Raw genomic sequence first — 24,876 nt, forward strand, 5'->3', positions numbered from 1 at the left:
GCGTTCTTTTACTTATTTCAAGATTAAACAAATGCCAGAACGCTCGGCATGGCTGAAAATGATAAAAGTAGTAATAATGCATTAACGGTATAAAAGAGAAAATTATTGTTCACATCAGCTGATCATTGCAATGTTTGCTTCTTTCGGTCGGTTTATATCCTTTATATTAGAAATAAATTAACCAGCGCAACCCGTAACATTCGATACTAAATGACGTCACTGTTAAAATGAGACGGAAAAACTTGTGTTCTCGAGCGCGTCCATATCACTGCTCTTGTCGCTGGTTTCTGCGATCTTTTACGGCAGGGTGTGTTTCGTGTCACGTTTGCGTCTTGGAGCCGTTTTTCGCCATTCTTCACGTCCGTAAACGCCACCGGCTTTCCGCTGGACTTCTCAGCGATGCATCACGGCATGTCGTCCGAGAAGTTCGAAGACCTCGAAGAGGACCTCCGGGCCCTCCTCGACGACATCAAGCGCAAGTTGGACGGGACCAGCAATCGCCTTCAAACCGGCGACAGCAAAAAGACCCACCTACACGAAGTACAGCGTAAACTGGACCAGGCCAATGACGTCCTCCAAGAACTCCGGAACGAAGCCCACTCGGCGCCCAACCCGTACCGTATCAAGATGAACGCCAAGACCCCCAAGTAGCGGGCTGAACTCGACGACGTCAACAAGTCGGTTGTCACACTGGCGACTAGCATCAACGCCAGTGGCGCGAGGCAGGAACTCCTGAGCCCTTCAACCGTCATCGGTGACTTTGGGAACGATCCTCAGCGCAGTCGGCTGCTTTAGATGAACGAAACCTTGGGCAGGACCACCGATACCCTCGCGCGAACGTTTCAAGTCGCTGCCGAGACCGATCAAGTCGGGGTTGCCGTGGCCGAAGAGCTGCGCACGCAGCGCGAGTCTCTAGTACGGACCAAAGAGCGGCTCGAAGAGACCGATCAGAAATTGACGACGAGTCGCAAGATACTGCGCACCATGTACAAACGCGTGATCACCAAAAAACTCATTTTGATTTTGATCATCATCATGAAAATTATCAACTTCGGTGGCATCGTGTACTGGAAGTTCTTTATGAAAAAGTGATTTGGCGATGGCGAATTTGAAAGTCGTGTGTTGTTGCTTTGTTGTGTAGTGTTGTTTTGCCCAATAATTGTCAACGTTGAGAACCCGACGCTGCGCAGATTTTCCTACTGTGATTTTGCGTCGCGGACGACGGGCAATGAAAGCATGTGCCCATATTTAAGGATCAATATTATATTCGATAAGGGCGTCAAACAAATAGCTACACACTTTGTGAACGTGTACGGGTTCCGTACTCCTATTCTTCTGAGGGGATTTTTCGGCTATAATAAACGAGTAAAGCTATACGCACTCCGGAGTGCATTTTGGACGAAATGGGTATACGCACTCCGCGCAGCGCTCATGCCGCTCGGGCCACCCTTTTCGAACGGCGCGTGTATCGCTGGGGGCTCGTTAACACAGCCCCCCGCCTGCGTTCACGCCGCTTCGCGGCGACGGTATCGGCTGCTAATTACAAAACTTAAGCAGTATACGCCGCTTCGCGGAGTCCAGCCGGCAACCCAAGCCCCGCTGTCCCCGATCGCACCTCCGAAAAGGGAGACCCATTCCATTTAGTTCTGCGAAGTTTCGTCGACAACATCATCGCAAAAAAGAAATGTAAATATCGTCAATGCCTCGACGAAACAAAATGTTTTGAGAAAAAAAAATATGCTCATGGCGGATCGAACCCATTGCGGATCGAGTCCGCTTGCGTACAAAGCGGACTCCTTAACCTCTAGGCTACGCCATCGCTTAGAAAAAACGTTGTGGCCCTTCGTTTTATACGAGTTTAGCGGAGTGGGTATAGCCACTTCGACCGAAATCCACTCCAGAGTGCGTATAGCTTTCTTCATAATAAACTAGATATTAAATCGTTATTTATGACTTGCTTGAAGCTCATTGGGACGCCGCAGAGAAACAGCGATTAATAATTATAAAAAAAATGATTCATTTTTAAATTTTTCAGCACAGCGCACACCAAATATCTATTATTTTTGGACCAGATTTTGTGTTTCCAAATAAAGGTTCGAAGTGGCGCTGGTGGCGCCGTGATCGCGAAGGCGCGCGCGGTCGCGCAAACTTGCGCGATCAAAAAACATAAAAATAAGCGACGTATGGGCTTCACACGTGGCCTCACGTGACCCGAACCGGCGCATTTCGTTGGCCCGTTTGTGCGGAACCAACCCGTCACGGGGAATTTAGCGCTTTTTGACTCAGCAGCATCGCTGCATTTCTTTCAGTTGGGTTCTGATAGCGCGGTTGGCTCGGTTGTGGGAAACAAATCCACATTCGGACGTCAATACGAAGACCGCACACCGGCTCTGGTCAGTCACGAAGGTCACCGAAAGGAGCCCCCATGCAGCCGTGAGTCGGAACCACACCGAGAGACGCGAGATTTTCAAACTGACCCGTCTTTCTTTCTGCCCGTGAACGCAAGAAGCGAGCCGACCGTTTTTTTTTTTTTTTTAAACATGGCCAGGCGTCAAGCTCACGTTGCGTCCGTTGTCGACGCCGGCGACGAAAACTCCAGACCCTTCGGGGCTGCCCCTTCCAAGAGGTCCGAGAACCCCGACAGCAAGATGCAGACCCAGGCTTTGACCAAGAGTCCGGCGCTGACCAATTTGCAGCCCAATTTGGAGGTGGGCGGTGGCAAGCAGGCCAGGCCCACGAAGCGTGATTTGGTTCGACAGGTGCGTCTTTTCATGCATTGTCGCTTTGTTCCAGTCGTTGACGCCCCCCCGTTTTTTTTAATGGTTTCCGGAGAACCTTGCTCATTTCTTTTATGTTTTATGTTGTCCTTGTTCATAGATCTTCCCGTGCATGAATATGCCTGTTCATTACGTTGTATTGAACCATTTGTAAACCTAACGTGTTGTTCGTCGCTTCTCTGTTGTTCGCGAGATTTTGGGGGCGTCTTGGACCTGGGATCTTTGTCGTGAGAGCTTCGGTTTGCTGTAATTCTGCTTGTGTTTTTCGCGGTAACTCCGGATCATCTTCGCAACATTTATTAAGCATCCTCGTTTCGCTAGTTTGGTTGTGTGCCTTACATGCGGTTTCAAAAAGATTTCGTAGATTTTTGTTTTTCTTACCGAGTAAATTTGTTAACAGTTATGCTACTCTGTGAACTGGATAAAATATCTCGGGTAGTCTTGATTGCTGCAGGGGTGAACATGCTAGGTCGACGCAGCAAGTGTGCTTACATATCCAGCCTGGATCGACTTTTCCGAACGTTAGTGCTCGACGCCAGAATCTCAGTATTTTATTGTGAGAATGTATATTTTAAAAGCTATGGGAATTTTCAAGTACAGTGCTAATCATACTCGTCTCTAACGCGCGAGCGTGCATCTTTCTCCGGGGAGCGCTAGACTGCTGGCATTCGCGGAAGCTAAGCTAGGCACGTGGCGCAACATGGAACGGCCCGCTCGAGGCGTATCCTGCCCACTCGATCGCTTGATAAGCGATAAAAGTAGAGTGCTTGATGATGTTTTTCTTTTTTTTTTTTTTTTTTTTTATGACATCGTTGATATGCCTTCATGCTTCAGTTTGTTTATTGTTCGAGCAATGATAGTAAAAAGCGTGTGAGCATCCTTCCGTGTTCGCCGCCAGCTGATAGAGTGGGCAGGACACCCCTCGAGCGGGCCGTTCCATGTTGCGCCACGTGACTAGCTTAGTTTCCGCGAATGCCACCAGTCTAGCGCTCCCCGGAGAAAGCCGCACGCTCGCGCGTTATAGACAAGTGTGATTAGCACTGTACATGCATCATTTACATGCCGGTAGTGTTTGGTGCGAACTGCCTTTCCATTGTACTAACACTTCCATGCTAGTTTTCGTAAACTCATACCTTTTGGCAATGCAAAATTTGAACAATCGTCAGCTTTCCGGTCATAGTGATTTTCGCTGATATCTGTGACATTGGAATGAGTGGTTTTCTAAGTCGACCGTTTATTAAACTTTGTCTTTTCTTTTTTCTGGTTTAAGACATACATACAACAGCTCATGCAGCTTCTCAAGCAGTTTATCTATCGACATTGCCCAGTTTGTGAGGTAAAGAACCTTGCAGCTCACCTGGCCTCTTTTTGAATTCTGGTACAAATGCGACGTTGTGCTCTCATTTAAAGGGAGGAACTGAGTTTCTCCCTTGGCAAGAAACTGAGAGCTTGAAGAAGTTTCCTGCCCCTAGTATCCCCTCCCCCCCCTCCCCCCCTTTCTTTCTATTGCTATGTGACCTTGTTAACCTAATGCTGCAGAAGACTGCATGTGAGTATTATGATTACATCAACTAGAAATAGAGTAGTTTCCTCAATGTCAAAATGATACCACTTCTGGCTTGGTTAGAGTTCTCACGTGCCAAACACGAACAGTAAAAAAAGACTAGTTAGCAAATGTAGCTGGTGCAGTTTAGAGCCACTGAGTTTGGCAAAAGTACTGTATACCATGGCGTCGGATTCAGCAGGAAAAATTTAGCTTTAGATTTCGTTAGATAAGAAACCTTAAAGGCTGTCATTGGCCACCATCCTCAAGAAGCATGAAAGGCGTTTCCGAGATTGTCTGTTCTTGGTGATAACTCCTTCTACGAGAACTTGGTATCCCAAGAATTGGGAAATTATGCTTGTGCGACGTCAATTTCCCTGCTGAAAATGTGATCGAAGTTTGTGCCACGCCCCTTTCTGAGCGGCAAAATCTGGAGCACAGAGTTCAGCGGAGGTGCTGGCGGCGCATTTGTATGCGATTGGCTGGCGCCTCTGCTGAATTTTGTGCTCCACATTGTTCTGCTCAGAAAGAGAGGTGGCACGAACTTCGATAACATTTTTAGTAGGGAAATGGACTTTCCACGAGCATAATTTTTCGATTTTTGGGATGCTAAGTTCTCGTAGGAGTTATCATCGAGAACAGACAATCTCAGAAACGTCTCTAGTGCACCTTTAAATCCGGTGGGGAAAGGGGGGTTAAGCAAAATATTTCAACACTCTAAACAACCTGCGATTTCTGACTGTTCATAAGGTGCATGTGGGCATTTGAGTGTTAAATAAATGAAAAGGTTTTCTAGGGCTAGTGTTGAGTAGTCTACAGTCCGTGGGAGGTTGGGTCTTTGTTCTCTGACAAAGTTTGCCTATTCCAATGGCGCAATGCGGGCATTTTGAAACCACCGATGGTGTTGAGATGCACGTGTTTTGCTGCTCTTGAAACATGGTCGCTCTCGCGATGCCCGTGCTGAGTGTCTAAACCCGATGGCTGCTCCCTAAGAGCAGCCAACAAGGAGGATAGAAGGGTAGGAGAGGGCATGACCGCGTAGCCTCCACAAGCCATGCTCCCTTGACGCCTCTTTCTTCACTTTCCTACTTACTCTCCTCACTTATCAGCCCAACATGATCACGTGACCGTAGCTAGCCTTCGTCTAGAATTTGACAAAACTTACTGGACGGAGCGCGCACAAGCATGCAAGGAGTCTTTCTACAATCAACCGTCCATCTCACACGTGATAAACCACGCGCACCAATTGCCAGAGAGATCTACGATCACACTGCCCACAACATCGTTTAAACTTTTTATCACTAGGCTCCACCAATATTGCAACGTGCCCCCTCCTAGTACTTATAACCTCCTTGGCAGCCAACCTCCTTGTCTCTGCTCTCTGCTCCTTGCAATAATTAAGGAGCTTCTCTGATCTGCCGCCCAGACATCCCGTACACAGAATGCCTTAGTAATACATATGTGAATCTGGGCAGCACCACGTGGAGAAGTCGAGTCGTTGTGCAACATTGCACCGCGACTCAATCCCCAACGTCGCTCCAGTCGCTGGCAGATATAAAACGGCGTCTTTGAATTGCCAGTCCTCAAACACGTGCTTCATGCCTTCTGCGTGGCTGTGCACGCGTGCTGCAGGTGTACGAGTTGTCGAAGGTAAGGCAGTCGCGCTGGAGTCGGGACAACTGGAGCTTTTGATTGTTTACGACACGACTACACCCATTCCGTGTTGCGAGACACCGAGAAGTCGCATGCCCAGGTGATCCCCCGCGGCACCCCCACCAAACGTGGCGGAACGGTAGCCCAGGAAAGTTAGCCACCGTTCCGGAACGGCTGCACCAATCTCTACTCTGCCTCTTTTAAAATGCGTTCCGGATTAACGAAGGACGCCTGACTCTCCGAGTGGCTCTAAAGCGACTCCAGTCCGGGGTATACGGTGCCCTTCTTCGGTCGCTTTGTCGATCGATTGAATCGACGGTGTCAACGACGTTCGAACGCAGCAATCGAACGCCCGGCGGTCGGCCAGACTGAGCTGCAGAGGATCCAGTTTGTGCCCTGCTCCACCGAGCTTGGAGATCTACGCAGAGTCGTCTGGCGCACGGGGGTCGCAAGTCGACGTCAAAGCGGCTGTCCCCGCCGTTGCTTTTGACGAGTACGACAAGAAGGCTCTGCATTCCGATGATCGGGGGGCGTCCGGCGATGTCTGCTCAGACTCTCCAGACTGTGGGATGGAGTGCGAGGCCACGGGTGAGTCTGCCGCCGCGTCGCATACCAGCGGACCGTCCGTCGGCGTTGCGGCTTTTCGCACAACTCCTACACATCGTTTCACATCGTTTCACATCGTTTCACATCGTTTCACATCGTTTCACATCGTTTCACATCGTTTCACATCGTTTCACATCGTTTCACATAGTTTCACTTATTGCGCTGTGGTTAGCCCCATTGGCTCATGTCATAGGGAGCTTCCGTACTTAAAGCTGCCCTAAAGACGTTCCTGAGATCGTATGTTCCTGGTGACAACTCATACTACGGGATCGTAGCACCAGAGAAATTAAAAATTGTGCTCGGTCGACGTCCATTTTTCTACTAAAAATGTGATTGAAGTTAGTGAGATGCCCCTTTCTGAGTGTAAAACTCTGGAACACGGAATCCAGCGGAGGCAGCCGCGTGACGATGAGCGAGTGTCAGCCAGGCCCTGTGCCCGTTGTCACGCCTCCGCTGGATTCTGTGCTCCAGAGTTTTCCGCTCAGAAAGGGGCATATCACTAACTTCAATCACCTTTTTAGTAGGAAAATGGACGTCGCACGAGCCAACTTTTTAATTTTTGTGGTGCTAAGATCCTGTACAATCAGTTACCAACAAGAACAGACGGGCGGATGCAGGAATTTCCTGAGGGGGAGTCAGGCGTTGGTCAGCGTACCATATGTTTTGGAACCCCCTTTTCCTCGTTTCACGCCATAAATTTTACATATTCAGAAATCAAGGGGGGGGGGGGGGCGGGTCAGGGCATCCGGACCCCCCCCCCCCTCTGAATCCACCCCTGAAATCAGACGATCTCAGAAACGTCTTCAGTGCACCTTTAAAGTAAAAACAGCCTTGTTACCTCACGTGTGCAGTTTTTACGGATTGACAAGTGCCAGAGAGCCTCCTACCTGATGCACACCTGTTCGAACATTTGCATAGAGTGCGACAGACTGGGGCACGCGAGGCTTACTCGAGGAGTCGCGGCGTAGTTGGTCACACTGAAATTCAAATGCCCGAATCGACCTTTACTCGACGGCTCCTTCGACTCGCATCGTCGCCGCTCTGGAGATGGTGTAATGCGTGGGCGGAACAGGAGGCCGGGCGCTTCTGTCAAAACGTATTGGGGGCGGCACTTTGGTTGCACCGACGAGCGGACCCCCCACCGTCTTCCCCTCTCTCTCCAACCGGGGAACCCTGCCGACCCTGGACCCAGACTCCCCCATGGTCCGGGACGCGTCCCTGCACACCCTGGAGCCTATGTCCTACATGGAGATCCGGGACCTGGAGGCCAGCTCGGAGTACGCCCAGGACATCTACACCCACCTCAGGCAGCAGGAGGTGGGTGGGTTTCTTTTGTTCACGCCGCTGCTGATACGTCTTGCAAAAGGACGTGTTGGAAGCATACAGATGTATGAAGTAGACTCGCTCCATGCACGCACCATACCTCTTGTACGTTGTGCGGGCAGTGTGACTGCGGCCTTGCGGGACGGTGCCGCTGCTTCGTTTTGGAACGGCTTCACCGTGGCTGGCGTGGTAGAGCCGCCGAACGGGTCACTTTCTCCACCAGGGTCGGTTTGCTAGTGAATCTGGGTATCTCTGCCGGTGGTTCTACTGTCGCATGACCGGCTTCGTGGGGACGAAGTACCTACAAAAAAAACTCGACGTCTACTGTTTTCTGCTACGTTGTCGAGGCTGGGTCTCTTGTGTTGTGCTACAGCTCGGCACTGCTGCGAGAGTGCTTGGCTTTGTCTTGCATCTCGTTTTCACACGCTCTCATACGAAGGAGACCGTTTAGACACGTAAACGTAAATGAGGTGTAGTTGAATGTAAGATGAAGGAACGCCAATTTAGCTGTACGACTTTCGTCTTCCTTTATTTGATTTCTGTTTTTTTCTTTTTTTTTCTTTAGACGATACAGCTCTCGAGCGAATGGCTTTCACGGTGTGCGAGCACTGTGGGAGATGCGCCAGCCTCGACTCTGCAGCGCAGCATGGGTGACTGAGATTGGCAAAGGGCTGCCATAAATAGTATCAATAGTGAGAGATGGGCTAGTTGGTATGTCGTTCCTTTTGACAGAAGTGCCACGAGACATGGACAGAAGGGAAGACGTAGCACAAGCGCCCTTTTGCCACAATTCTGTCCCCACCTTTGCGCTTTTGCACGGGCGAGAAGATGAACAGGCTTGAAATGCGAGACTAACAGCGTTTGTCTGCTTTAGGAGTGGCATGTGAAGTTATCTCTGGGAATGAGTCTTGGCGTGAGAGTAAAAAAAAATCGGCAAGGGTCTGACGAGGGATATCGTCTGGAACGCTATTGCCTGTGTTACTAGTGTCATGCGGTTCAGGCAAAGGCAGCGCCAGTTGAGAAGGGGCAAGCACTAGGAAGGCTGGGGACGAGGAGAGAAACCTCCTTTCCTCTCCAAGGTTCGTAGCGCTCTGCCTTTTTCCCCTCACCTTCCTAGTCCTCGCCCTTTCTCTCTTTGCCTGGCGTTGCCTTCGTCTGCACTGCACACAACTAGTGACATGGAGTACAGGTACTTTCCGTTCTGAGCCAATCACGTCGCCAGAAAATCTCGCTGGGAGAAATACCTGCATTCACCAGCGAACCGCCCCAGGGAACATTCCACACTCGAGGAAACCCCAATCTGGAGATTGATGCAGTAAACTGGTCATCTACCAACCTGGGAACAGTGGAAGCCGTGAGTTGTCGGGAGAATTCAGTGATTCCGTAAAAGCCGGGGATTCTCCACCTCGATCGTCATCGGTCGGGGAAATTGTGCTTCCCTTTCTCCGAGTGACTGCAAGCAATGAGCGTCTGGTGCAGCACAGATTGCTCACGACTCCGGCTGAAAACTAGTCTTGGTGGAACCCTAATTCTTGCCTCTCGAAACTCTGGCACCAAGACTAACTTGTCTGGAAATAAACAGCGCGCAAAAAATACACAGGACGAAAGGAAGGTGTGAACGACACAAGCGCTGAGTCAGCGCTTGTGTCGTTCACACCTTCCTTTCGTCCTGTGTATTTTTTGCGCGCTGTTTATTTCCGTTACCATGAACCAACTCGCCTACATCACGACATTAACTTGTCTGCTTGCACTTGCACCAGTGGGCTTGCCCAGAGGTTTATTTAAAACTGGACATTTATTCTACAAAAAATGTCAGACTGATAAAGTAACAGGTTTTTTTTAGATGCCCCAGTGAGGAGGTTAAGGAGCCCCCGTTGCTCACAAGATGTGCAGAAAGTGTATGGCTTGTAGTTAAGCATTGGCAGAAGGCTTAGATCTGCTAAAATGGCACTTAAACCGAGGAAACGCTTCACTCTGGGGTGGGGACGTTCGAGGAAATTTGAGAGTTTGGAGAGTCTTGGAGGAACCCCCTACGTCCCCCAGAAAGGCAGTTTGGGAACCCAGACTTGTGACACCGCATTCCCCGATTGTTTCGCATAGCATAAGAGCAGTTGACTATAGCTACCACTCGCATTGGGACTTCGCGAACCTTGGGTACGGCGTCGAGAGGCTCCAGCAAATTCGTCTCGCTCAGTCGCGGAATCGCTTAAGCTGCTCCGCAACTTCAGACGAAACCTTGCTTAACCGTCAACGACGAGTTTGAGCAATTGAACGAAACTGCCCATCGTGCAGGGTTCCCACAAGTCCTTGAAAGTGTCCGAACTCTGAGCCGTCATTTTCAATGTCTCGTAAGTTGTTGAAAAAATATAAAATGTTGCGGCACTGTACGAGAACGGCAAAGGGTGCAGGACCTCAAGCACGCCTTCTCACGCGAGTCTCTCACGGCTTTCCTCTTCTCTCCCCGGGTGCGCGAAGGAGAAGCTGACCCCGAAGCCGACCTACATGAGCAAGCAGCCGGACATCACGTCCTCGATGCGCGCCATCCTCGTCGACTGGCTGGTGGAGGTTGCCGAGGAGTATCGCCTGCACCCGGAGACTCTCTTCCTCGGCGTCTCCTATGTGGACCGCTTCCTCTCCGCCATGTCGGTGATCCGCAACAAGCTGCAGCTCGTCGGCACAGCCGCCCTTTACATCGCTGCGTGAGTGGACTCTTCGTGGAGCGTGAGAGCGAAGGGGGTGACGTCACGCTCGTGCTCCGATCTTGAGTACACCCAACACTGACGCAGGTTCTTTCTTTTTTTATGGTTAGGGCAGCTTTTTATGGCACAAGGCCAATTTATGTGCCCCAAGCATCCGTGATGGAAGTGCTGCGCCAAACTGAACTATGAATCCTGGTACTTCTTGTGCCAGAATGCCATTTTTGCTAAGAATTGTGCCTCACATGTGCCTAGATGGGCCTAAATCAGGAAAATGTTGATGTTTTATTATTGGTCGACTTTAATATTTGAGGAAGTAGAGGAAAATAAATTTTACAAATGAGTTTCACGGCGTCTCTACACACCGTATAGTTTGCCTCGTCTTATGTCAGAGCACTGGCGAAGGCTCGAACACCCGCAATCAAAAACACTCGTATTACAAGTGCAAGGCACGGGGCTATTGATTGCGTTAACTGGTTTGGCCGATGAAAGCACAGGTACAAGGAGATGATGAACGCCACAATGTCGCGCTTTGAAACGGCAATTCAACTGGGCAGAGCCGTTGATGCTGGGCATCGACCGCTCTGGCCGCTTGATGCACTGGCTGGTTAATCGCCGACGTCTAAATTTCCAGTCGATTTCGGAGACAGTCTTGAGAAGCCTGTTTGCAAAATACTAAGATCGTTGATTGCAGCTACTCGTACTCCTGATAAGAGCGCCCGGTTATCGTGTGTGCCACATGCCTCCGTGCCGTGGCACTTGCACCGCTTGCGTCAGCCTTCACTGCCTGTCATCAGTGTGCGCACGTCGAGCTTCACCGCTTTGCACCAGAGTGCTACGAGCAGCGGCTGTTGTGGGGCAGCGCCTGGCCTAACTCGATGGGCATGCAAATTATGCTCCGATTTATTACAGGTTGAGCTTTGTCCTTATTGCAAATTAATCTCTTAAAAAAAAAAGCAGAGAAGGGAGAAAAAACAAGGGTATATGCCAGGGGTGGCCAAGCTACGGCTCGCGAGCCACAAGCGGCTCTTCGCATGTTAAAATGCGACTCGCGGCTCCCTCTCCTACACCCCCCCCCCCACACACACACACACACATATACAGACACACACACTTCCCAGAGACAGAAACAGAACGAGCTTTATATCGAAAGACAGATTGCGGTTTCGTAGTCTTGTCGGCTTTTGACAGGGATAGATTGAAAGTAGTTGGAGTTTCGTTTATTGCTCTCAACAAAAGGTGTGCCCCCCCACGGCTCTTGGAAGTTTCGTGGTTTTGTTTGCAGCTTTTAGGCCGGGCCAGCCTGGCCACCCCTGTAAACAGCTTAATTTTTGCAAAAACCTCATTTTGGCGAATCGCTTACAATTCGCGAAAATCGGGTCCCGCAAACAATTCCGGTAAAATGTAAACACACATTGGAATCTATATTGAGATCATCCCACCGCGTCACGAATCTTGAAACCCGCGAAATATTCCAAAACTTCAGCTTTGACCTAAATCGCGAAATATTGAGCCCGCGATAAATTAATCGTTTATAGTATATGCATTCGAATAAATACAATAGGCACGGTAGTTCCCATGCAGCTGTAGATCGAAAGAGCAGCAAACTGATCAATTCCGATTCCTATGCCGCTAAGAGCAGTGTCACTTTTAAAGCTCAAGTGTAGGCTTTTATAATATTTTTGGGTGGTTGTCTTTGCAGTTTAGGATATGTCTCTAGTTTGGTAGGTTCATTAAACTTGCGGGACAGATTTCTCTTGGTAGACGTGTTAGTGGATATGCCGTTTCTTGCTTGTATTTTAAATAAATTATATTTACAGGCTAAACAAACTACCTAGTATAAAAGGGAGAGAGGATTTATTCCAGCTGAGTGTGGCACTACGATTCACTTTTTAATCATACCCATTATGCGATAAACCTACTCTGACTAGAGCCTTATTTAGTACTATTCCCTTCACTCGATATCTGCTCTTATCACAAATGGTAATAAGTAATATGCTCGAGTGTCAGAGGAACCCTTTATCACTATCATAAATGAACTCGTTAAGATGCAATCTCGGAGTCGTCGAATATAGTTTGTCGGCAATTTCTAGATCTCGGCGTCCTCTTTGAAGTGCGAGGTTGACCTACAGATCTACCGTTCTGTAACAACGCAAGAGGACGATACCGAAACGGAAGTTGCTTAAAGAAAAGAAATTATCCGCCCACAAAAAGTGACACTACACAATAAAAGATTGTTTTCATCGCTTGCCCTTGCATGCTGCTACACGTTGAAAAAAAAAAAAGACTGCCCGGTTGGGTGGGCAGGCAGCAAACACAGACACCATATGGAAGCGCCCCCTGCTCTATTCGGGCGTGGCACTCGAAGCGTTAAGGCTTGCCCACGCATTTGCATCAACTGCGCTGCGTTGAGCAGCACAGCTGCTCCCCATTGGCTCCTCGTAGGGGTCACCATAGCAACAGCTCGACGCAAGCAGTCTTAACGAGGCGCAAATAGCGTCAGTCGTGTGGAGGTGCCTTTAAGCCATTCGTGACTTATTCGGTGCCTCCTCCTAGATGAGCTGCATTCGACAAACCCTTAGCAGAGTTGACACCATTTATTGTGTTTGGGTGTCGCCAACCGGTGGCTTACGAACGCTCTTCTGAACGAGCAGTTTTGGCAAGACCAGCTCGTACGGCCAGAAGACCGCTCTCGTTTCTCTCTTACCCTTAGTAAATGTGACAGTTGTCTGTAGACCAATTGGTGCGTCTGACGCGAGCGCTGCAGGAAGTTTGAGGAGATCTACCCGCCGGAGGTGTCGGAATTTGTCTTCATCACGGACGACACGTACACGAAGCAGCAGGTGCTCCGGATGGAACAGCTGGTGCTCAAGGTGCTCTCGTTCGACATGGCGGCCCCCACCATCTACTACTTCCTGCTCCGCTTCGCAGAAGTCGGCAAGGCCCCGGACACCGTCAAGCACCTGGCTCACGTGAGAGGCTTTCTTTGATTAGGTGCCGCCTTTGTCACCAAAGGCCGGTGCGCACTCTTGCGACCGCTTGCGACTTGATGCATTACGACCTTGCGCGATATCCTAAAGGGGAACTGAATGGGTTCTAAGATTGTCTGTTTATGACGACGACTCAATCTGCAGGCTCAAGTCATCCTAAAAAGACCTGAAATTACGCTCGTAGGTGGCAGATTTCTGTATTAAAAATCGAACCGAAGATTCTGACACACACTTGTTTCTGCGCGCTAAAAGCAGACAGTGGGGGCGCCTTCAGTTGGCATTTTCACTAGAGCCTGGATTGAAGAGAGGATCCATCTTAAACCATGGGGAGCGTTTACAATTTAATGGCGGACAGCTCCTGTGATGATCGGTTGCAAGCGTGCTGTGTTTGCTGGCGGCGAGGAGGAAAGGCGGAGATGTTTGCAGACGATCGACGCTTATGTCACCTCCTTGCAGCTCGTTTTGCCAATGTGGCCCATAAACCACGTCACCCCGATCGGGCACCCAGATATTTATTTCTTGTCGAAATATAATGCTTGATGCACTTAAAGAGCAATATTACAGATATTTGTGATTTCACGCAACTCCCTCTTTTCATTGGTCCAATTTTATGGAGGGGGTGGAGACCGGAAGATGCCCCTCCCTCCCCACTCCCCGAAGAGGAAGTAGTCGTGTATTTTTTGCTGTTAGTTTACTACGACATCTTGCCATCTAGAACTGGTCATTTTTATTGATCAAGGCCAATGAACAATAGGCTCATTAAAAACGAGCGTCTGCGAAAAGCACGGGAGTGCCCCTTTAAGACGAAAGAAAATACTGGCACAATCTATGAGACAACTTCGGAACTGCATTTCGCTACAGTGAAGGTTTTTCAGTATTTGCGCCTGTTTATGACATTATCGTAAAGTTCCGAAAAAACGCCCACCGAAAATGAAGAGATAAATGAGGAAAAACAGGGGGGCGTATCTTTGGGGACGCCATAGCAAAACTTTATCAAAAACTGGCTACAAACCACGTGATGCGGGAACTGGTAAGGCAGATCGTGAACACTGCGAATTCGAGTGTTTCAATGCGATAAACTCGCAGGAATTCGCTACAAACTCCTGTGTCCCGGGAAATGATGCCGCAGGTTGTGGACGCAGCAGATTCGCGTTTCACGGTGTTAAGGACCCGCGGAAATCTGCCGAGAACTCTCAAGGGAACGAATACCGCAAATCACGGACGTAGCAGATGGAAGTTTTATGGTGCGATAAACCCGGGGAACCCGCTACAAGCCTGTCTGTCACGGGAACCGATATAGCAGATCAAGGACAAAAAGGCAGGAGCTGATATCATATGCGCAGATCGCAGACGCGGGAACCCGTTATAAACTCGCACACAAACTATAAACCGCTATAACCTCGCTGGTGCAGCAAATTGCGCGGTTGATGCGATTCCCATCGGACATTGCGTTCGACGGGAATCGGGGGGTGGGCGGTGTTTTGGAATTTTTATGTTGCAGATATTTGGCCAGAAAAACGGGCGATTTCTCGGGGGTGGGCGTTCTCTCAGAATAGAAAGGTTTTCAAGAAAGTCTGCTTTTTGCATCTGCGGTGACGTCAGAACGACGCCGGGCTCTGATTGGCTTTGATTGAAAAAAGGTAGACCTCTATGCTAAGTGCCATCAGGTCTACCCACTATTTTTTCCATCAGCCAACAAGAGATCGTCTTTCTGACATTATTGACACCCCTGCAAAGAAGCAAACCAACTTGCGCTCTGCATAGCAAAAGAATGATGTGAATAAAAAATGGGAAATGTTCAGAAATCGCAAGACTTCTACAGCTGCCCGACAGATGGCGCCGAGGGTGCTCTTGCACGGTAAGGGACCGCAAGAGGCATGTGCTTTGCATAACGTGCTCTCCACATCAATACTTTGTGGACGCATTTTGCCGGTCTATGCAGTTGTCTGCTACGCATTTTATGACGTCGACTTTATGGAGATTTTGCCGGCAATGCCATGGAGCTGCGAAAAGCCATTTTCGACGTTTAGGAATCGGTGGAGTGTAGCAGTTCAGTCATTTCAGGAGTGAGAATGGGCTCTGTGTCTCCACTCCTGGGAGTTGAAGGGCATAAACTAATTCCCTGGAATTTGGGCGGGGCAGAGAGTGCTTGGTCCACAACACTGGCCTAAAGGGGCATCTACCCTTTCCATCAAGCGTGTTAATTATGACAAGTTTGGAAGTGCATTCTGTGTGCTTGTAAACCAGTTGCCACTCGAGTATAGCCCGGCATTTCTTCCAGTATCTGTGCGAGCTGACGTTCCTGGAGGACGACCCGTACCTTCAGTACCTGCCCAGCATCGTTGCCGGTGCGTCCTTGTGCCTGGCAAACCACATACTCAACCGATACCCGTGGGTGAGTCTGACTTATCAATCGGTTAGAGTTCTTATTCCTCGTGGTGAACGGGACTGAGGATGTGGCTAGAGAAGCAGCGGTGCTAACACTCCCCCACCTCTTAAAAGGCCGACTTCGCGCTTTCCACTTTTGCTGTCCTTTCCTATATGCTCTCCAGTTTTTTTCTCGCCCCAACTTGGCTCTTCTTGCAGCTTAGGAGAGGGGAAAGCTAAGAGGATATTCTTCCCTGCAGTAAACCGAGGTTGTACGTCGGCCTTTCAAGAGACAATGGCATCTCCGCAAAATTGCTTTTATTTTTTGCCAGGCGGTTTAATCTGGTGTCGGGAGACTACCAACCAGTTCAACGCGTGTTTCATAAGTTACGACAAATAACGAGTAATAGAGGTAGTACCGTCTGTAGCACAGCACGAAGAACGAAGGAGTATATTCACGGCGTAAGAAAAATGGGCAACGTTTCCAGTAAAATTTGTTGCACATCTCTCGTTTTGTTTTATATGAATTCATGAAAACTTAGTTTCAAACCGTGGAATTTGATTTCCGCAGTTTCAAAGCCTGAATTTCCATGAAATTCAAAGTTGGAATTTAAAATTCAACTTTAAAACCTTTCAGTGTTCAATTCAATGTTCAACATTCAAAATTTTCTTACTATCTATAAAAATATTTTGATATCTTCGGACTCTTAGAGGGACCATGAAGGCAATTTAATTTTTTTTTTAAAGGTGTTTCCGCAAGCATTGGGGTCCTGGCATGCCACACCATTTTTTCTAGAACTTTGTGACTCTTATTTCTGTACCTGCAAATAAATTTGCGAAACCGAAACAAACATTCAGATTTCTTCTCTTTTTCGCCTCTGGAAGGAAAAGTGACGTATGGAGCACTGTCGGCATCGGTAGGATTTAGTGCACACTCAGTGTGGTTCCCGTGGTTCGCTCTAGCGCACGGCGGTCTGTGAAGAAAACCTGGAAGAAATGGACGGCAACGCCGCGCTCGCAAAAGAGTTTGAGCTCCCGTTCAGCGACCTCACGCCGTTCTAAGGACGCAGAACTCTGGATTGGCGACCGATGCAGTATTGTATTTTCGGAGGTGGCCGGTGTTGGTAGTGAGGTGGTGGTTCAAGAGGTGCTGTCGTGTACCGGCGCAAGGCTACGTGGATGGCCTTGAATGCCGGTGGTGGCGATGTCTTGCCTTGCCAATGTCGGGAAAGGAGTGGAAGCCGCTGCTGCAGCCGTCGTCGATGCCGGGGAGTTGACGTTGGGCTCATCCGCGAAGGCGACCCGGTAGCGGCGGGGGCCCGCGTCCTCGCGGGCCCCGCCGATGGCGATGAAGGACACCGGCTACTGTCCGACTTCTTTATTCCAAATCTCAGGGTCAACTGTTCCAAAGCGATACTAGCACGAGCTGAGCACGCGACACTGCGTGTGGGGCACGCGCTTCTTTGGTTCAGAATTCAAGCCGTACGACCGCTCAACTCAGAATACTACATGCAGCAATGCTGCGCGTTGCTGCATCGGTCGGCAGCTTATTCAAACTAACGTCGCTCGATCGACCGCACGTCTTTAGCCGACCTTTCGCGCAACCTACTACTGCACATAAACGCTGCATGATTGGTGAGACACCAGTTCGCAAAGCAAACACAAGACGCCACACGAAACCAAAGCCAAAAGTCCGCCGCCCCCGGCGCTCGTACCTCGTTTTTTTTTTTTTTTTTTGTCCATGGTTGCTCGATGCTTGTTACGCGCCCGAGGTAGCAGTGCGGGATGCATTCAACCAGTGACAAACGGAGGGATGGCTTCAGATTATGCTTTCATACACGGTATGAAACTTATTAATTCCCAACTACAACTTCAAAATATTATTCAACGTTCAAATAAACTTTTTTCATCACATCTCACCACCAAAATCGAAACCAAGAGCGCGTCTATCGTTTGAACCAATCGCCAGACGAGGAGCCCGTTGTCGTCACTCTTCGACGGCGCACTTTAGTTCACCTTTTTGCCGCTGCCTCGGTGGGGTCTCTGGCATCGTTCCCGGCGCTATTATTACCGCGCCTGTTTGCTCGATTGGTGCGGCACCCAAACTTAAGCTCGGGCTAGAACTTGGCCAACAGTATCTGAGACGTGCATGACATCCATTTTAATCATCGAATAAAACTTCGAAACTGCCTTCATGGTCCCTTTAAGTTTCAGAAAGCTTAATATTTTCGAATTATTCAACACATTGAACCTTAGCAGAGTTATAATGTTGCAAACTTTTCAAATTCGGATCTAAGAGTGGTTTGAACATTTCGAAACCTTTAGAACTCGAACTTTGGGAGGTTCGCGGCATCCCTAAAAAACGTTTGCAAAGCTCTTGAGGGTAACATTAATTGGTTCGTACTTGTCGATGCGGACGTTCCCGTTGTAGGTCCTGCAACAGATGGTGCGATCTTAGACTTTGCGTGCGGCTGGGGCAAACAAGACGTGACGTTGGAGAGGCACTCAGGAAACGCCAACGACTGCGGAGATGCGAAACATCTTACAGCTACTTCAAAACAAAGTGGAGTGCGGTGGCGGTGACAGTGTTCTTGCAATGCCTGGAGCAATTCGAGGAGAACTCGTGCCAGGATGAAATCATCTGCAAACTCCCATTCAGTTATTCTTTTACTCTATAAATCGGCCGCAAGATGTTCATAACCAAGGTTGGTTTGATTAAATGTACGGTCAGAGTTTACCGTAGTCTTACCATCCGCCTTCAAGGTGTTGGCACTATTTTTTTGCACTATTTTTGAATGTCGACCTTCCGTTCCCTCAGTTCGTCTGCGGCGTCATGGCGTGGACAGCCAGGTTTTGCTTGCCGACGGCCGAGCACGCGCTCTCGTGAAGTGGCTGCGCTCAGCTCGGCCGTGCACCCTTTCTTGAGTTTGCCCGAGTAGGCTCTGCGGCCAGGTCCGCACCTCGCCGGGCCGCTGCGTACACTGCGCCACTATGGAGAGGGGTTCTCTGGTGGCGTCCCTCGGAACCTTGGAGCCAATGGGAGCCTCGTTCCTTAAAAACTATGACATGCGCCAGCCAATGGGCCGTCAGATTTCTGCTACATACGACATTTGGAAGGGGGAAGGTGCCGTTTGGCGCGGTTTCAATGCTGATGACTGCGGTTCGCTTCATGGGTCCAGTTAATGCTTTCGCATTAAAATTGTGTTATAGGTGGTTCGGCTCTTGTAGGTCATGGTAAATGAGAACCTCAGAGAGCATAGATACCCTGCCGCCCTCGTACAGTAGTTAGTTCTTCATTGTACAGACAGCAAGACTCCTTTTTTAATGTTCTAGTTTTGACGTTCAATGCGAGTGTTTGTTTTGCATGTTGTGTTACTGACACTCTAGTTTAGGTGGGCGGTTCCTTGCCGACTTGACCGATTGCGTAGCGGCCAAGCGGACCACTTGTGACTTTTTTTGCAGACCTTCATGAGCCATAGTTTGGGCCTAAAAGCCATTGAAGTCTGTCGTGCTTAAAGGGGACTCCCACAACATTTTTTTTTCACCCACCCCAACTCACTAAGCTCTTTGAATCGCCGGTTCTTTACTCCCTCTGGTATACTTTTTTGTATCGCAAAAGTCAGAATAGTTATTATGAAATGGGCAAATGAGGGTGATGTCAAACACAACATTCAAATATACCTGTGCTTTTCAGTGTCACATTACAGACGAGCAGGGAGTCTAAATACCGTATTTACACAATTGTATGTGCCCCCCCCCCCCCCCCTGAAAAAATTCCACAGCAGCAAAAAACAAAGTTGATAGTTTAGAGGCACATTCTATGGCAAACATGTGAGAACGGCAGGGCGTCTCTCAAAACCTCTGCCTCCAGCATGCATTCGATGCCTTCTGCCGTGCTTTGGTCGCTCAGGCACATGCGAGGCGCACGAGATGCCGGAGAGTTATCAAAGCTGGAGGCGGAACAACTGAAGCTGCCCCCTGTCCTTCTCACTCTTTGTCTGCTACTAAACACTGATTCGTCGGTATCATCCTACAAACTCTCGCACTTAGCAAATGACCGCATCTTCCGCGCTTCCTCTGTGATCGCGTCGCCCGTCACGGGCAGCAGCCGATCGCGCACTTCTGCGACGTACGTTGCAAGCCTACCTCTAATTTCGGAAAGCATCTGGACCTATCCAGACTTTGGCCCTCGGAAGCCACCCAGTTTGTTGCCATGATTAAGCCCCTCTGCCGTTGCAGACGCTGCTGGAGTACCGCCCGCTTTGACGGGTCCAACTTGCGTCCAGCAGCGCTGTTTGCGGTCGCATTCGGATGAAATGCGGGCCGTAAATGAGCACCGAAAACCGAAGCTGTCTGGATCACAAGTGTCGATAGAAACTTATTTGGCTTTCCAGCAAGCTTCCATGACCTCGACTTTCGATCAAACGAAATGCGACCGTGCATTTTGCGAAAAGCGGGGGAGTGAGGCTGTTCCATGGTCGTTCCGAAGGGGCTCTTGCGTCAAGTGCCGTAACCCCTGTGATACAGGCGCGTCAGTTCACAGCCAAACATTCAGGCTGGTTTGCGAATGGAAATAAATAATACTTTTTCGTGCAATAATAACGAGGTAAAGTTATAAAATGAACGTTCAGAATGGCGCAATGCTACAGGTTCAACCGGTTGAAATCGAGCAGAAGTGTTCTTGATGTCGCAGTTAGTTCATTTTTGTCGGCTGTGGAATGCTTTGTTTCTACGACTCGACCTACAATCGTGTAAATGCAGTACAGTATGCCAAGCATTTGTTTCATGCTGCAGCATGGGTGGTTGATCCAGCTTCCAGAACATTTATTCGATGCCATGAAACTGCTTGTAATCAGTGGGAACCTATTCTACATTCCAAAAATGAACCCCTACCTGCCGCTGGCGTCACTTTTTCATTGTTGCCAGTAGAAACTTTCAGTCTCAAAGAAAACCGAGGACCAACATTGTAAATTTAATAAATTGGCGGAAATGTTTTGGCCAAACAATTTGGTTAATTCGGCAGTGTTTTTTGTGGGGGGGCGGTGGTAGTCCCCAGGAAGAAAGAACAAGTTTAAAGATTAAGATGACTGTTTATTACGGAAAAGAAAGGTTTGTCTGAGTCAGTGTGACTGGCGGAAGCAACTGGAAAGAGAAGAACGTGGGCTTCGAGTACTTTGAGGCGATGGCAGCGGGCGAGGGCGAGGCTAGTTTATGAAGTGAGGGGTAAGGTTACAGCTGCGGCGAAGAAGTCTGCTGCCGGGGGTTGCAAGCAGAGTCGACTTGGCTGGTGTTTACATTTGGGCGATGGGTAGAACTGAGGGCAAGAAGAATGGACGGTGGGTTTGAACGGCGAGGGCTCGTTGGCTCTAGAGAACTCGGGTTGCGGGGAGCAATTCGGAAGGAAAGAACTGAGCGGGGGCGGCAGAGGGGATGGAAGAATAACAGATGGCTACGGTTAACATATGCTCCGAGTTGAGTCATTATTGAGGCATATCGGGGACTATGAAGAAAACGCAGGAGTGCCCCTTTAACTTCCGCAATCCGTATGTCTTTTCCTCCTCATTGCGTGCAGTCCTCGGACCTGGTCCTCTACTCTGGCTATAACGTGGAGGACTTCAAGGAGTGCATCCACAGCCTGCACAGCAGCTTCTGCAATGCTGGCACACAAGCACAGCAGGCCATCCAGGAGAAGTTTATGTCCTCCAAGTGAGTCGACTGCACTGCATGCCTTTTTGTTCTGTGCTCCCTTGTAAACCCTCGAATTCCATTGTCAAGACTCCTGTGACAAAAATGACCATGTAGGGAACATCGATTTAAAACTTGATATCTTGGGCGGCAGTGTCGTGGTTTTTACTATTTGTCTATCCAATGGCCATGGATCCAAAACCAATCCAAAGCCCAAAGGCTTTGTTCATGCGTTTGGCGGCGCACGTTGTTTCGACATGTTGTGCCTCGCTGTTTTGGCCAGTTTCGTGGCAAGCAGAGCGGCGTCTTTGTTGCACGTATATTCATAGCATTTCCCTAGTCGCGTTGGCTTTGCAGCCCAATGGCGAACCCCAAGCCTCAGAAGAGGTACTTTCAGGTGTTCCTGAAATCCTACATGTTGGAATTCCCGTGCTTCGTGCCGTCCAAGAAGGGAGAGAAGTTTGCATTCTGTCACACGTGCACGTGTGATGTAAGCGTTTCGCGCGGTCGCAAGGCTGACATTAAGCTGCACGTCGCTTCGCATAAACACCAGGGATAAGTGCCTGCCTCTTACAACTTCCCCGCGGCTGTGGGAGTTTTTCGAATTTGAAAGTCCACAGGTCGGCAAGTATGGTGTTCGCATTGCCAGTTTCTGGCTGGTGCGCACAGTTCACGGGGTGGTTCTCCTCCGGCAAGCACCGAAAACTTTCCGGCGCTTTTCCGCCCGAGCGGCCAGGCGAGAGGGCGCCAGACTGTGTCCGGTGTCGTCACCTCCGAAATGGGAGGGGTCAGCGAGAAAAACTGAGCAAAAGAACAATACAACTCCGAAGTCTCTATGTGGCAATTTGAGTTCGTTGGTTCAAGGTCGTAGACAAGCGCCGAAAAATAGGCAGGGACAAAAAGTTGACGTAAATACAGGCCCCGAGTTGCGCCAGTGTTCACGTCAACTTGTCCCTGTCTGTGATGTGAAGTCACTTGAGCAGCCAATACTCGACCCAGTTCAAGCCATTGGGACACGGGTGATGCGGCAGCAGCAGCCTCGCTAGCGGTGCCTTGCGGTCAAGCGGCGAAGTAAACTGCCACCGTCTGGCGTTTAATGTTCGGTTGCTGAGGGTCACGTGATGTACCGCCGGCACGTTTTTGGTTGCCGGTACTGCCGGCGATTGACCACCCGAATTCGCCGTTAGTGTGGACTCTTGGAGAGAGTGCAGTGACATACAGTAGGCTCGCAACAGTTTAAACTCGGATATGCCATACTTCTGGTTAGTTTGAACTAAATGTAAAAATTTGGGTCGTCTCACTCTGTTTAATGCAATTTTTTAATCAAATTTCATAAGCCGTTTAATTCTAACGGCATTTTCGTGTAATTCAGTATTTTTTGTCTCACTGCCCCCGTTGAGTGTGTTTCTATCCAAGCATCGGTGCCATGCGGAGAAGCAACACCTGCGGGGCTTGTATCTGCGGGTGTTGCTTCTCCTCAATGCTCCGGTGCTCGGTAAGAAGCACGCTCAATGGGGCTAAAGCAGGGGACACATGAGGAATGAAGGTGCAGCAGTTTCAATAGCAAAACATGCATGGACGCTGCCGTAGGTGCGGCGTCCACGCAAGTTGCCATGTAAATTGCAGTGCAGCGCCTGTTTTTATCGCTCATGCATCCCCTGCCTGACAGTCCACAACAGACACCTTTTTTGCTAGGTGAAAAAACTTAATATGCTGTCTAAACAGTCCACGATAAACATTTTTGAGGGGTGAATAAACTTGTGTTGTATGTTTCACCAATGTTTTATGCATGGCATACCTGTTTATGATTATAGTCCGCAGGTGGTCCGTACAGCTTAGCGGTTTGCCCGCGTTAATGTTCTCGGCTTCACGACTTCTCCTGGGCTAGCCCAACTGCACAGTTTTTGTGTGCTAGCTGGACACATTCTTTGTCTGGTCTTTGTCAGCGCAGCTGAGCTAGTGTAAATATGGCTTTATAAACAAGCTGTTAAGGTTGGCTTGCACTGCTTACGGACGAGTGACAGCTCTCGGGATCTGTTGCGACAAGTGAACACGCCAGTGCCGTCCTTTGAGTAGCTGCGGAATGCTTGCCGTTTGCATAAAGTTGCATTTTTTTTATTTGTGCATCATTTTTTTCTTTTCTGGCTCGAAAAACTTTTGGAGGTGTTACGAACGACCATCTCCCATTGGTGGTAACATCCATTTGACGTTGCAAATAGCACAAAATCTTCGCTCTAGTGAATTGCAGTTCTGGAGCTGCCTCATTAATGGCGCCAGCGTGCCAGTGCATTTAGCCGCCCCGTTCACCCGCTCTGTGTAGCTCAGTCGGTGTGGTGTCTGGCTGGGAATGGTTTGTTTCTTGTTCCATCCCCATCCGAGAGGAATCTTTCATTTGTGTTTTAATAACGGGCCTATACGGTTCATATAACTTCAACCTACGTGGAACAGTCGAGAGTTGGAGCAGTTCTAAAACAAAGTATAAACAGATTCTGCCTTAAAAATATGGAGCCCTACTCAGGCCTTCACCGTTTTGGTGCTGCCTGCCTTCCCGAGTACTAGCACGCTTACCGTTGAATGCACAAACCTTGCTCCAATCTAGGTGCCCCTTCACTTGCTCGAGGGAAGCGAGAGGGCCGGCGCTGGCCAATCGCGAGGGCGAATAAGCAGCCTAGGTCGCCTATTCGTCCTCCCGATTGGCCGGCGCCGGCCCTCGCGCCTTCCTCGAGGAAGTGGAGGTGCACCTCAATTGGGGCGAGGTTTGTGACTTCGGCGCCTAGTTCAGTGAACGTCCCTTGGATGTCCTAAGGAATTGCAGAACAAAGTGTGCTGCTAGGGTTCTTGTCGCTCACAAACCGCCTTTTGTTTTTCCTCCACACCAGGTTTCACTGCGTCGCAAATCTGAAGCCTGCGTGCACGCTGCCTTTCTAGCGGACGACTCCGCGTCAGCGCCACTGCCGCTCAACCCGAAGAAGTTTTTTAATTGCATGTGGGACAATAACGTACACCGATGGTCAAACTGTGCAATTTTATGTCTTGTGCCATTGTGAAAAGAATGAATGTCGCCACTGCTGTCGCAAGCATTTTAATGAAAGCCATTTTTTTATGTGGGGCGGGGGGAGGGGGGCTAATATTTCTTTGCTTTGTCTCTTCCTCCGACGGACTATAGGCAAAACTGTTGGCTTGGCTGCCAGGCCCAGTAACGAGAGTGTTAGAAATTATGCAACGCGTTGCAGTTT

At 49.3% G+C, this 24,876-nt stretch overlaps 1 protein-coding gene and 1 pseudogene across 1 annotated transcript; both read left to right on the forward strand.

Annotated features, from left to right (window-relative positions):
• The first annotated feature begins 411 nt into the window (after window positions 1-411).
• On the forward strand, window positions 412-1,092 carry LOC115325766 (annotated as a pseudogene).
• A 1,314-nt stretch (window positions 1,093-2,406) lies between these two features.
• Window positions 2,407-24,568, forward strand: LOC115325794 (G2/mitotic-specific cyclin-A-like). Its single transcript, XM_040211844.2, has 8 exons — window positions 2,407-2,759; window positions 6,315-6,561; window positions 7,772-7,896; window positions 10,378-10,601; window positions 13,366-13,570; window positions 15,870-15,983; window positions 21,528-21,661; window positions 24,520-24,568. Exons 1-8 carry the CDS (start codon window positions 2,541-2,543, stop codon window positions 24,566-24,568), a joined length of 1,317 nt encoding a protein of 438 aa, XP_040067778.1. The 5' UTR covers window positions 2,407-2,540.
• The last annotated feature ends 308 nt before the right edge of the window (window positions 24,569-24,876 follow it).

This window comes from Ixodes scapularis, unplaced genomic scaffold (assembly GCF_016920785.2).
Source record: "Ixodes scapularis isolate PalLabHiFi unplaced genomic scaffold, ASM1692078v2 PGA_scaffold13__105_contigs__length_92229423, whole genome shotgun sequence".
In the NCBI taxonomy this organism is placed as follows: domain Eukaryota; kingdom Metazoa; phylum Arthropoda; class Arachnida; order Ixodida; family Ixodidae; genus Ixodes; species Ixodes scapularis.